The sequence below is a fragment of the Lethenteron reissneri genome, chromosome 3, assembly GCF_015708825.2.
Source record: "Lethenteron reissneri isolate LAM-NWPU_2019-01 chromosome 3, ASM1570882v1, whole genome shotgun sequence".
NCBI classification, from domain to species: Eukaryota; Metazoa; Chordata; class Hyperoartia; order Petromyzontiformes; family Petromyzontidae; genus Lethenteron; species Lethenteron reissneri.
In genome coordinates, this window is record NC_083781.1 from 13,146,671 (window position 1) to 13,160,475 (window position 13,805).

The following is a 13,805-nucleotide window of genomic DNA, read 5'->3' on the forward strand; positions in this document are numbered from 1 at the left end:
TCTCTCTACGTCTCGACTGCAACACATGCAACACAATGAATCATCACCTGATGATGATTGCAGTCAAGAAAGCTTTAAATCGAAATTTAAGACCGGAGAACTCATTGTAATTACATCGTGTGTATGGTTATTGCATGCATCATCAGGCAACCCGTCTTGGCTGTTGATGAGACTTCAATGTGAAACCAATTCAGGGTTATGGTTCGTGAAGACGGACGAAGGCATTATTTTCAAGTCTGAAAATAATTTTCCCATATAATGAATTATTAAACGCCAAATCTATGTAACACCGTTGAAGGCATCCCACTGCGTTCAGGAAAATAGCTGACCTTTATGACCAGGTGTGAGCCAATAGATCTTATTACAAGAAGGCCGAGAAATATGGAGACACGTTTAAATAAATAATAATTTAATGGACCATGTAACAGTCCTGTAATTATATACGGCTAGTTATTTTATTAACAATGCCTGTTCGATGGATATTGAAATACAGTATTATCAAGTGGTGCCATATGATGCACATCAAGTCCGTTAACCACGTGCAGAAGAAGTGGTGTGCCGATCAGGAATATACCAACCAAATCCGACGGGGTTTGCTAACCGCATGTTCTAGATATATCTTAATACTGGTAGGAATCTCCTGGTTGCACCAGCCCACAGGGGATTATTGTGTCCGTCCGTCGTGCATCCAAAAATGGGAGGGGTGGGGGAAAAAAAGATGGAAATATGGTTTTCGGGGGGGGGGGGGGCAGAGCTTTGTGACGTCATATTTGAGAGGGGGTCTGACTTTGTGACGCCGTGTGACGAAGGGGGGGGGGGTCAAAAATCGTACAAAATCGCGTGACGTCATTTATGGGCGGCCCCTTACCCGCAAATTCAACGATGACATAAAAATGCAACGTACCGGGCGCAGCATTATCCAGCATTTTATTTCTATTAGAAGCCACGGTTCACTATCATTGACAAGCCACTAGGGGCGCTAGTGAATAACTGCCGCGGATTACGTAACGCAACTGTGGTGACGTCACAACACGTTGACGTCACGTGCCGCGGTGCCCGCGGTCGTCACGAGTCGCGGTGACGTCACGCCAATGAGATCGTCGGCACGCCTGTAGGCGGTGACGTCATTTCTTGTCCCGCTGAAATCAAATTGGAGCATCTTCTTGTTTCTTTCGGTAAAGTCACGTAGAAGGGAAGTAATAATTTTTATTATTTTATTACTTCCCTTCTACGTGACTTTACCGAAAGAAACAAGAAGATGAATCCCTGCAGTCACGAAAGCTTTAAATCGAAACAAATTGGAGCAGTTGTGCTCAATAAGCAAACTCCTTAAAAGAAAAAACACAATACATATAATAATAGGCGACGTTTTAGACAACGACCCTTATAGCACAAAGAGACAGGCCAGAGAAAAAGGACAATTCGAGTTTTAAATTGCAATTTTACACCATGGTGATAACAATTGACAATGTCTTCTGATCAGTTTTTAAACACGCGTATGAATAGTTAATCGAATTGTGACTGAGTAACAGACACCAACCTTCAATAACAAATAAAAACACGAATATTACTCAATAAACTCAACCGAACTAAAAGTTAAATGCAGAGACATTTTCTGGCATAGGGACCGTCCATAAATGACGTCACGTGATTTTGGACGATTTTTGACCCCCCCTCGTCACGCGGCGTCACAAAGTCAGACCCCCCCCCCTCAAATATGACGTCACAAAGCTCTGCCCCCCCCCCCCAAATGAAACATGCTTCAAATCTCTTTAAACTATTATCATTGTAGCGCGTATTTAATGTGGCGCTGCACTCTGATGTTGTAGGAGAAAATATTTATTACAAAGTTTATTTAATTAAGTAGAACGTGTTGTCTATATTTATTTAAAGTTGCGCATTTTGATGTGACGTCACAAATCGTCACAAATGTCTGACCCCCCCCCCAGGTGCGTGACGTCATTTATATTTGAGGGGGGGGGGCTGACTTTTTGTGACGCCATGTGACGGAGGAGGGGATGGGTCAAAAATCGTCCAAAATCGCGTGACGTCATTTATGGACGGCCCCTGAACAAGTACTTATACTTATTCATATTCTTAGGTTTTTTTCGGTAAAGTCACGTAGGTAAGTACTTATACATCTATGACGGCAAAGGTCACCGTAGATATAAATAAGTTACTGCCCAACCCGAGCCATCGCTTGATGTTGTTGTTCATCGTTCCGAGTCTCCCCCTCTCGTCTCGCCCCTCGTTGACCAAAACCGCTCCCCGCCATTCGCCATCACGGCGCGCCTGTGCCAGGCAACGTGCACGTCCACTAAGTTGCGACTAGTTGGGGTGACGTCATAACCCCCTTCTCCCCCGCCGCCCGTCGGATGACGTCGCGAGACCCCCCTCCCCCGCCAGCGAGCATGACGTCATCCGCGCAGTGGCGGATGACGTAATTTCCGGCAAGTGCGTGCTCGCGGCGCGGTGACGTCATCCCTGCTGGTGGTCGACGAGGAGGCGGCGGCGGCGGCGAGCGGCAGCAGCAGCAGCGGCGGCGGAGGCGGCGGCGGCAGCGGCATGGCCGACACCGGAGCGCAGCGTTTATTGTTCACCGAGGACCTCGTCTCCGCGAGCTCGGCCTCGGGCGAGCCCAGATACGGAGTCGTGGGCCTCATCCACGGCGACATGAGCAGCGGCGAGAGCTCGGAGACGGACGACGAGGAGAACAAGGCCAAGCCGCTCAAGCGCGGGTTCGTGCGCGTCCAATGGTACCCGCTCGGCAGCCGGCAGGACGCGAAGGAGTGCAAGGTGAGGGGGGGGGGCACGGGCCTGGAGGGGGGGCACGGGCCTGGGGGGGGCACGGGCCTGGGGGGGGGCACGGGCCTGGGGGGGGCGCGGGGGGGGCACGGGCCTGGGCGGGGGTGGGAGACGTGGGGGGGGGGAGACGTGGGGACACGGGGGAGACGTGGGTGGGGAGACGGGGGGGGGGGGGAGACGTGGGGCGAGAGACGTGGGGACATGGGGGAGACGTGGGGCGAGAGACGGGGGAGACGTGGGTGGGGAGACACGGGGGGGGGGAGACGTGGGGCGAGAGACGGGGGAGACGTGGGGTGGGAGGACACGGGGGCAGCAGCAGCAGGAGACGATGTGGGTTTCGGGGACACGGGGGAGAGGAACGTGGAGGCGCGCGGCGAGAGGCGCGATTCTGTTGGCGGTGTGGCAGGGCCATGCCGAGGGGCATGGGGGACTTGGGGGGGCATTACGGGGGGGGGGGGGGCATTGGGGGCCTGGGATGAGAGCGATGCGGGGAGACACACGGGGTGTGTGTGTGGTGTGTGGGGGGGCAGACGGCGAGGCACGGGGAAGCGCGGGGGGGCGGGGGAGCCGCGGGTAGGCCCAGGAGCCTGCGGGGAGTCCAGGCCGAGGCGCCGGGCTGGTGTGGGCACCGTGGCGCCGGGGCCGGGCGGCGGCTCAGCGCTGTTGGCTCGGGGAGCCCGCGGGGAATCTCCGCGCTTGGGAGACGGGAGCCCCGGGGGGGGAGGGGGGGGTCGTTGAGGTCGGCACAGAAGCCGCGGAGGGGTCCAGGGTGGCGGCCTAGGCCCTGAAGGCCCGGCCTGCCCCCCGTGCTGTGCCGGGCGAGACGCCGGACAACGCAACGCCCGCTGCTGTTGATGTTGATGGATTGTCGGTGATCATTCATCTTCTTCACAAAGGTGGTCATTCCATTGCGTTGTTTTGTTTCTCGCTTCGTCAGGCACCACCACAATAATTGTAATGGCCGTTGACGTCTGTCTGGTCGAGGACCCTCCCCTCCCCCTCTCCACGTACTCGATGACAGGGGAGTGAGGCTGCGTCTACCCCACCCCCGACCATTCTCCATCCACTGCTGGATGTCGACAACGGCCAGCACATCGTGTAGTAGTAGTAGTAGTCGTATACTGCATGGACACACACACGTTGACAGCGGCCGGCCCCCACGTGGGGATTGTTTGACCATACTTCACCACGCTGGTCCCCCGTCTGTGTGGACGATATCCAGGGGGGTGGTTCTGGTATCGCTCGCCGTGGCCTGGGATTGGAACTGGGGTGGGTTAGGTTCGGAGTTGAGTGCGGCCACCACTGCAACACCGCTACTGTCAACTCGTGTCGTGTGCGTTTTAAAGGTGACCTGGATCACACAGTGGGAGATCGAATACGTGAAATAAACTCAATACAAACGTATAAATGCAGAAGAATAGGTTGGACCTTTATTGGAAATGAAACAGAAGTTCATCTTCTTGGTTCTTTCGGTAAAGTCACGTAGAATGGAAATAATAAAATAATAAAAATAAAACATAAAATAATTCTCACGACATTTCAGCCACAATGCAAGCAGCCGTCCTCAGGTGGAGAGCAGGTCTGTCGAGGAGACAGTCTGAAACAGAAGTTGTGTTAAGATGTTCAAACACCAAATAGAAACCTTTTGCAAGGAATCAAATACTTGCATTAAGCATATTTACTTGGTGGTGAACATGCTAACAAACATGATAAGATAATACATGGGGCATTGTCTTCGAAACTGCTCGGCCTACACCAAGTCTCACCAGTGTCACACCAGAGAACGCCAAAGGCGAATAGTGTAGCAATACACGTACACTACAACACAACAAAAGTTAGCCATACAACACGTGCACAAATTACATTCAAGTTTAAATCAAAATAAGCTACTCTTCTGTAGACGTTAAAATATTGGTGCATGTTTATGCACTTTAGTTTCTAATTCATGATTCAAACGCCCGGCTAATGGAATTTCCTTAAACCTCCCCAATGTTGGGTCACTCTGAACCGAGTCCCGGCTTCTCATTGAAGCTCAATCATTGTCATTATAACGTCATTATTCTGCCTCAGTTGTGAATTCATGCAGGGCTTTGTGCGGACAAGGATGACGCCTAACCCAGGCCTTTCAAACGGCCTGGGTTAGGCGACACCTAATCAATATTCTTGTCTTTGGGTCTTGAGGTTGCGGCGATTCCTCAGAAGTCAGAGTGAGTTTTGGCCCCTCCTGAGATTCTGGAATTGAATCGAGGCAGCAGTGATTGTTACATCACCCTCATGGGAAAGTCGGTGGACCCCCCCCCCCCCTTCTTTGTGGACCGTAGCTCACTGAAACGTATCTCAGTGGTAGGTCTGTGATGTCCTCTTCCACGGGCAGTTCTGCTCTGCGAATAGATTCACCGTGGCTTGCCTCGGAGAGCACAATCAGAATACAATCTCGGGGCTGGAAATAAAGGCAACGTTAAATATTCATTTCTAAAGTCGCACAACACCGAGTCTCCACACGCCACATCTCGCTGGTAGGTAGGGATGAGTGTTAACTGAGAGATGTTGTTAGAAGAAAGGTGTTGGGGCATGATAGGTGGTGTGATTGGAGAGGTGGTGTGGTTAGACACGTGGTTATAGAGGTGTTGTGGTTAGGTAAGTGTTGGGGCCAATTAGGTCTTGTGATTTGAGAGGTATTATGATTAGAGAGGTCTTGAGGCTAGAGAGGTGTTGTGGTTAGACAGATGTGGTGAGAGAGTTGTTGGGGCTAGATGATTGGTGGTGTGGTTAGAGAGGTGTTGTGGTTAGAGTGGTGTTGTGGTTAGAGTATGTGTTGTGGTTAGAGTGGTGTTGTGGTTAGAGTGGTGTTGTGGTTAGAGTGGTGTTGTGGTTAGAGTGGTGTTGTGGTTAGAGTGGTGTTGTGGTTAGTGGTGTTGTGGTTAGAGTGGTGTTGTGGTTAGAGTGGTGTTGTGGTTAGAGTGCTGTTGTGGTTAGAGTGCTGTTGTGGTTAGAGTGGTGTTGTGGTTAGAGTGGTCTTGTGGTTAGAGTGGTCTGTGTGAGAGTGGTGTGTGGTTAGAGTGGTGTGGTTAGAGTGGGTTTTGGTTAGAGTGGTGTTGTGGTTAGAGTGGTGTTGTGGTTAGAGTGGTGTTGTGGTTAGAGTGGTGTTGTGGTTAGAGTGGTGTTGTGGTTAGAGTGGTCTTGTGGTGAGAGTGGTGTTGTGGTTAGAGAGGTGTTGTGGTTAGAGAGGTGTTGTGGTTAGAGTGGTGTTGTGGTTAGAGTGGTCTTGTGGTGAGAGTGGTGTTGTGGTTAGAGAGGTGTGTGGTTAGAGAGGTGTTGTGGTTAGAGTGGTGTTGTGGTTAGAGTGGTGTTGTGGTTAGTGCTGTTGTGGTTAGAGTGGTGTTGTGGTTAGAGTGGTGTTGTGGTTAGAGTGGTGTTGTGGTTAGAGTGGTGTTGTGGTTAGAGTGGTGTTGTGGTTAGAGTGCTGTTGTGGTTAGAGTGGTGTTGTGGTTAGAGTGGTGTTGTGGTTAGAGTTGTCTTGTGGTTAGAGTGGTCTTGTGGTGAGAGTGGTGTTGTGGTTAGAGAGGTGTTGTGGTTAGAGAGGTGTTGTGGTTAGAGTGGTGTTGTGGTTAGAGTGGTGTTGTGGTTAGTGCTGTTGTGGTTAGAGTGGTGTTGTGGTTAGAGTGGTGTTGTGGTTAGAGTGGTCTTGTGGTTAGAGTGGTCTTGTGGTGAGAGTGGTGTTGTGGTGAGGTAGTGTTGTGGTTAGAGTGGTGTTGTGGTAAGGTGGTGTTGTGGTTAGAGTTGTGGTGAGAGTGGTGTTGTGGTGAGTGGTGTTGTGGTTAGACGTGGTGTTGTGGTTAGAGTGGTGTTGTGGTGAGGCGGTGTTTGTGCCGAGCTGCTCGTTGTGGTTTGTTCTCGTGAACCGGCGGCTGGCAATGGATGTCTCCAACCATCTTCCTACCCACGGCACCTTCACTCACGCACTGCCATGCCTTCACGCCGATTATGTAATCACAGTGGCTGTCGATACCAAATTGCACGTGTCGTTTTTGCAAATCGACAGCAGCGTAATTTGAATCGTCTACTTCTTAATGACACCAGGCACTGCACCATCTCTCGCAGCCCTGGTGGAGGGTGAAGTTAAATGTGTTGTACGAGAGTATTGTGTTTACGCAATGCTTGCTCGCGCAAACAGCAGTCACAGTAATATGCAACGCGTTTTTTTTCTCTCTCTCTCTCTCTCTCCCATTTTGCTGCTTTGCAGCAAGTTGATGCCAGCGAACGTAAACACCGCTGTTTTACACTCATTGTTTTCAAATTGCTATACAGTGTTAAAAAGACAGGTTGGTTTACCCCCCCCCCTCTCTCGTACATGTGTACCAGCCCTTTGGCAGTCCCACTGCGGGGTGTGTGTACGTGCGTTGAACTTCTTTCACACCCTACGTGGCCAACGGCGCCGATCGGAGGTGGATGCCTTTCCACGCGGTGGCGTAGTCGTCGGAGTGATTTGACCACGTTTTACCAAAACTGCTCTGGTGGTTTGGTGTCCATGAGGGAGAGATGCCTCGGACGGCTTCCTGCACCGCCGATATAGCCCGGTTGTCTACGTACTGTGCAGAAGAAGTTCAGCATGCGGAACATATCACGCTCGCCACTGATGTGATGTAAGCTCGTCAGATAGTCGTCTTCTCCCTGTCTCACCCCCTGCCCCACAAATTGATTAATGATTAGTATCTGCATCAATTCGAGTTGATGTAGTTAGGGACGTCTAGGTTTTTGTGGTTGAATATTTTTGCCGTGTCCCTCACCAATGAGCCAAAATATTTTTTTGCATGCTGCTTGCATGCCGTTTGTGTGTAATCGATTCTTGCATCATTTGACTGCGTGCATCGTGAGGGTAATAATCAATGTTCATGGATGCATTGTTGCATGACTGATGCGTGATGGTATAATTAGTAATCTGTGCTCGTGTCAAAACCATAATATACTGCGCCAGCATTGAACCATTGCGGCATTTGTTCAGTAAATGTTATTGTCAAGTACTTATATGTAGCAGCAATGTATGGTTTTAAGGTTTTCTTATCTAATGACCAGCCATTCTGAACCATTATTAGCTACTGCTAGATGAAGGCTTCCCCTAACCGTCGTCATTCCTCAGGGCCTTACAATGCAGAACTCAGCGTAGCCACTGCATATAAACGAATATCATTGCTCAGTCTGTGTGCTCGACAATCCTTTTTTCCGTGTTTACTCCTTCGGCTGCCTCCATATTTATGACCACCACGAGCCACCGTCCCCTTCTCACCGTAACGTGTCCTGCCGAAAGGCCACTTCCGTTTCGTGGCATGTATGCGTCTCTCCGTGCCTCCTTTCGGCACTTGTGAAAGCTGGATCGGTGAAATAAAGGCATACACTTTCAATGGAGACAACATCAACCGCATCTTGAGTGTCCTTGCTGGAAAGGTCATCATAATTTACATCTTTGGAAGATACATTTACACTTATATTGGCCATTTAAATCTCCCACATCCTAAAATGTTTTCTCAATATTTCACTGCACCTTCTATTTCTCCTGTGAAGAAGGCGTGCTTTCAGACACATTCGCATATGTGTTTTTGTTTCAGCCATAAGCAAAGTGTTTTCTAACGATGTTTTATTTAGCAAATTGACTGGTGATCTTACGGTGCGCGAACACCGACTTGTCTTTCAGCTGAAGCTCGTAGACCGATCTTTGATGCCGAGAGACATCGTCAGACGTGGCGGGAATCAGTTGGTAAGTGCCTCGCGCGGCTCCACGCAACACTGCAGATGATGCATTGAATGTACAACAACATACCACTTGTGCGGTTGGGTGAATTGTTACATCGGTGATTATGGTCTGAACAGAAGATGATCTGGGAAACCTAGTACAGGTGGCAACTGTTAATTCACACATTCACTACACATGCATAGAAATGTGTGTATACGCCAGATTCGATTACACTGCAGGAAATGGTTATCACGAAACACTCTCCTCTCTGTTGTCACCCGCTGAATTTGTTGAAGCAAATTATTCGATTGTACTGCATTTGACAGCAGTGAAGAAGCAACAAATATCAGAAAGCTCAACACAATTGTCAATACCACTCTGGCCATAAAAGAAACGTGTGATGGGTGATGCTTTGGCAAGGGGGCTCTTCTTCATAGCACACATAAATAGGGCGAGAGAGTGAATACGATTTGGATGCTGCACGATACACCATGAAAGCATGATATGAAATAAAATGTGAAAATGTTTTCTGATGAACAGTTTTAAATTGGCATATGAACTGTTACGCTCTTAGTAGATATTTAGCAACAGGTGCACACCCTTGGATAATAAAAAATGTACTACAAGATGTTGCTGGCACATTTTTGGTAACCCTGTTGCAGTGTGGTCTCTTGTTTATCAACTTGAACGCAAAATCATTAAGCATTATCTGCTTAGAGACTCATCATTCCTGGGCTCGGTTATCATTTCGGTCGGATTAACGACGCTGTCGAGAAACCTACCGATCCGCCAACCCTCTGGATATACCAGTTAATGCTCACCGATGGGAGGGACAGAGCAGTGCAAGCGAGATAGACAAATCTAGATTTGAAGTTTAATCAAGATTTGAAGATCGACAAAACCTGAGAAACATTGCAAAACGATGAAAATAGAGAAACGATTATCGAGTTAAATTGTAACCACAAGCAATTATAACTCATCAAGTTTATTTGGTCATGCCCTTGAGCTGTTGTCACGATTTTTTTTTATAAAAATGCATCGTCACTCTCACTACAAGTCCCCAGGGCAGAGCTTGATGGGTGGTTTGTCATCGCTGCTCAGTGGAGTCTCATTCACGTGAAGAGCGCCAGCAGCACTGGGGCACGCGGACGCCTTTCATGTTTGAACCAAAAGAAACTGGCCAACCCACTGCCCGAGACCCTGTTGCGTGGAACAGGAAAGGAATTCACCGACTTGAACCTTTTAATGAGCGGCAGAGACCGAGACCTTGACGTGAAACTCAGCTTCAGCCTTTGCCCAGCTGTGTTGATCTTCGATTTAAAGCTTTCGTGACTGCAGGGATTCATCTTCTTGGTTCTTTCGGTAAAGTCACGTAGAAGGGAAGTAATAAAATAATAAAAATAAAACATTATATTATTTTATTATGTTTTATTTTTATTATTTTATTGCTTCCCTTCTACGTGACAGTTACCGAAAGAAGCCAAGAAGATGTGTTGATCTTGTCGCCACTCGTGGTGTTTCTGCGTGCACGGGGGAGCTGTGGCGCGCAATTGCGAACCAGGCCACCTGAGTTTTGAGTCCCTGGCCAGACCTAGTGACAGCGGCGAGAAGAAATATCTCAAGCAGGTCTGGGAAAACTCGCCTGTAAATAAGCAGCTAACAGAGGTGGACAGTATCTAACCTATACGTTATTTAATCATGTAATTTTGTGACACGAGTAATTGGCACCTTAATTACACAGCTCAAAGTAATTGGTAATATGTATCTTAATTACATTAGACATACAATTTTGATTTAAAGCTTTCGTGACTGCAGGGATTCATATTCTTGGTTCTTTCGGTAAAGTCACGTAGAAGGGAAATAATAAAACAATATTCATATATTATATTTAATAATATAACCAAGAATACATTAGACATGGTTATTTGTATTTTAACTACATTCCTCCAGCAGTTTGTAATTTTAATCTCTTATGTCGATCTTCAGCGGCGTACTGCCTGGTGCAGAGTGTACCAGAATCAGAATCTTTATTTAGATTTCAGGAGGAATCTCATGAGCTATAAAGCTCTTGTTTTACAGAAGGCCATGAGGGGTGGGTCAGAACGTTACAACATCAAACAAAAAAAACACGATAGGAGCACGAAGTTAAAGTATAGCAAGATAAGCGAATCACGAGAAATATATATATATATAAATCTATGTTTATTTTACGAGGTGAAGCCCACTGAGCTATTAGATTCTTCTTCAGAAGCGATCTGGCCCACAAGCGTTAGCTCAACGAAGTGGTTTATCGCGTGCAAATCTATCGCAGCCATAAAATCTAAAGGCATGTTTCTACATCAGCACTGGGAAGATAAAGGCGTCGTGGTGGTTTGTGCCGGCCACGTCACCCACCAATGGGTTGCTTTGGCTCTAAATAGGCGCTTGCGAACGCCACTTGGCCCAACCCTTCTGTGTCGGCTATACGGTTGATGCGTGCCATTTGTGCGTGCTGCAGGAGGCTCAGTCTGGAACCGTGCTTGATGTCAAGGTCTACTGCACCGTTGTGCTGCTCGGATCTGGAGAAATGATCTACCCCGTGAACACCAGAGACCTTAGCTACTTCACGGTGAGTGCGGCAACACCCAACGTGAACTTTGTCGCTTGGTCAACGGAATGCGTTCTCGTCATCCAGCGGAAGTGTGCCAGAATGAGTGACTCCTGTACATATCCGTCGAGTTAACTCACTCGCCTGGGAATACCGGAGGTCGTGCGTTCGACACCGACCCTCTGTCGTCTGTAGATTTGGAGTTTCCATGTTCTCCATGGTCACGTGGATTTTTCTCCGGGTCTTCTGGTTTTTCCCCTCCACATCTAGAAATATGCATTTAGAGTATTTGGCTGCTATACATGTCCACATTATAAGCCACTTCGTTGAGCTATCATTTGTGGCCAGGTCGCTTGTGGAAAAAAGCTACGTAGCCCTTTGACCTTGCCCGGTAAAATAAAAATAGTGAAATTAACTGTAAAGGCATTGCGACATAACCATACCTGTACGTGGGACCCATATTTTAAATGCTGCTTGAAGCGCGATGAATGTTTCCTGTTGTGATAGCTGTACACCCCGTGTTTGCCGCTTCTCACGAGCTTCATCGGTATTCCTCAGCCGTATGCGTATGGGGACTACGTGCAGATGGATTGCTGGCTGGGACGTGTGCTTGACGTCAAGTCGCAGTTGATCATCACACTGTCGAATGGCGCCAGGTGAGACTCAACTCAACGTCAACACTGGACACCTCAATCTAGATTTGAAGTTTTCGTGACTTCAGGGATCCATGCTCTTTGTTCTTTCGGTAAAGTCACGTAGGTAGATAAAATTAATTAAATCACGACGTTTCGATTGCAACACAAGCAATCATCAGGTGGGAAAAACACAGCGAGATTTTTTTTTTTCCTCCCACTTCAGCAAAAAAATTCTTGCTGTAGTTTTCCCACCTAATGATGATTGCTTGTGTTGCAATCGAAACGTCGTGATTTGATTTATTTTACTTTTTTCCTACGTGACTTTACCGAAAGAACCGAGAGTACTGTACACCTCACCCCCTGGATCAACTTCGTGACCTGCACGCATGTCAAAACAATTTACCCCCCACCCCGCCTGCCCCCTCAGAATTTTCAATGAATTGTAACGATTGTGAAGTTTTGATGTCGTTGAAGAATGAATCATTCTTGTGCTCTCCTTTCTAGTCTCGATTGATTTGCCTGCCTTGTTTGTACTGTCTGTGGCGCCCATCTGTACTGTGTGTCATTCGTCTTTGATATATATTTCTGGGTCAGATCCCGTAAGTAAAATTGCGTGTCGTAAACCCTCCGCCCGATCCTGGCTCACTGCCTGACGATGCCAGTTGTAACTCTCAGCGGAACGTCGTACCCATTTAAATGTTGAGGTTTGACCCACGAAATGGATTACAATTCATAATATTGTTTGCAAAAGCCTACCCGTCGGTACTGTTCGCCTCGTCTGAAATCTGTCTTTAATGTACCATCTTGTTGCCCCCGGTGAAGCTTGGGGTTTTTTCCGGCAATTCCAATTTGCTTCCACATAGAGCCAAACGCTTACTAATGGAATTGGCCAAACATTTTCATCCAGCACCCTCCTGAAAAAAAGCTTGCAGACTCAGTCTTGTTCTCCTGGATATATAAATAAATAAAACATGTGACAAGCGACTGTGTGACTAGCTGCCGGCACACGTGTGTGTGTGTATAACAAGTTACCGACGTGTATTGTTCCATGAGGCGAGTCCACCTCTTTCAGATTGTTTTAAACAATCACTCACAGCGCATGTACGTATGTACGCTGACGTAGCCAAACCGTGATAATCGGCGGTGCGGGCTGTGCACTGACATTACCTTTCCCTCACCTCTGGCCACCCAGCAGTGTGTATGGGTAACCACAGTCGATTGGGCAGTTCTCGTGCAGTGGGGTAAAGTGTGGGTACTCCCCCCTCCTTGAAGACGTTTGACCAGCATGGAAGAATTGGCCAAATACTGCAGCAGTGTCATGAGCAAGTAATGGCGGGGCTGCACATCTTAATGTTCGTTAGTTCAACCAAGTTGGTTGTTAATGCCTCATGGTCATGTTTCGGTTTATTTATAATCCTCATCTATGAATAAGTCGCCTACATTCAGGGGGCTGGTGTCATCCGTGCAGGTGCCGGTGTGAACCCAATCTCCTCATTACAGTCCCCTTACTACGATCTGTCATACCTTGACCGTAGCCGTGACAGGCCTCCCGCGTAGAGCAGAGTTCCGTGATGCCTCGTGTGGCACGGAGACCTGGGAGCCCATTGCGCTGATAAGCGTGCAAATCCTTGAATGCATTGCTCACACACTGTAATCGTGTATTTGCTATTGTAGCCGCCTTCACCTACCCACTGTGACCAGCGCGGTGAAGTATTGTCCACGACCCACACGGCATGGGGGAGGCCCCGCTTCCAGCAGTGGATTGACAGAGGCTGTCCATGTACGATGTTTGTTAACAGTGGTATTGTAGTTTTAATTTCCCCTTCCCCCCCCCCCCCCCGCTGCCCCTCGTGGTCTGGTGGCAGCGATTGGGCATGGAGTTGCCATTCACTGGTCGGGCTGCCTGTAGCTACACATCAACTGCAGTGGCGGGCACGGTTACATTGGGAGTCTGGGAGAAGCCTGTAGACAGTGGTGGTGGTGGTGGCAGCAGAGGGAATGTACTGGCTGGCGCCTCGTGATGTATTGTATGGGAGGAGCATTTATAAAT

General features: G+C 48.4%; 1 protein-coding gene across 1 annotated transcript in view; it reads left to right on the forward strand.

Moving 5' to 3' along the window:
• The first annotated feature begins 2,472 nt into the window (after positions 1-2,472).
• UBE2O (ubiquitin conjugating enzyme E2 O) overlaps positions 2,473-13,805 on the forward strand; it is a 34,723-nt gene continuing 23,390 nt past the window's right edge. Inside the window, exons 1-4 of the mRNA XM_061558953.1 lie at positions 2,473-2,796; positions 8,495-8,557; positions 11,031-11,141; positions 11,679-11,776. Coding sequence (XP_061414937.1) covers positions 2,566-2,796; positions 8,495-8,557; positions 11,031-11,141; positions 11,679-11,776 — 503 coding nt within the window. The 5' untranslated portion in view covers positions 2,473-2,565. The remainder of the gene's footprint in view (positions 2,797-8,494; positions 8,558-11,030; positions 11,142-11,678; positions 11,777-13,805) is intronic.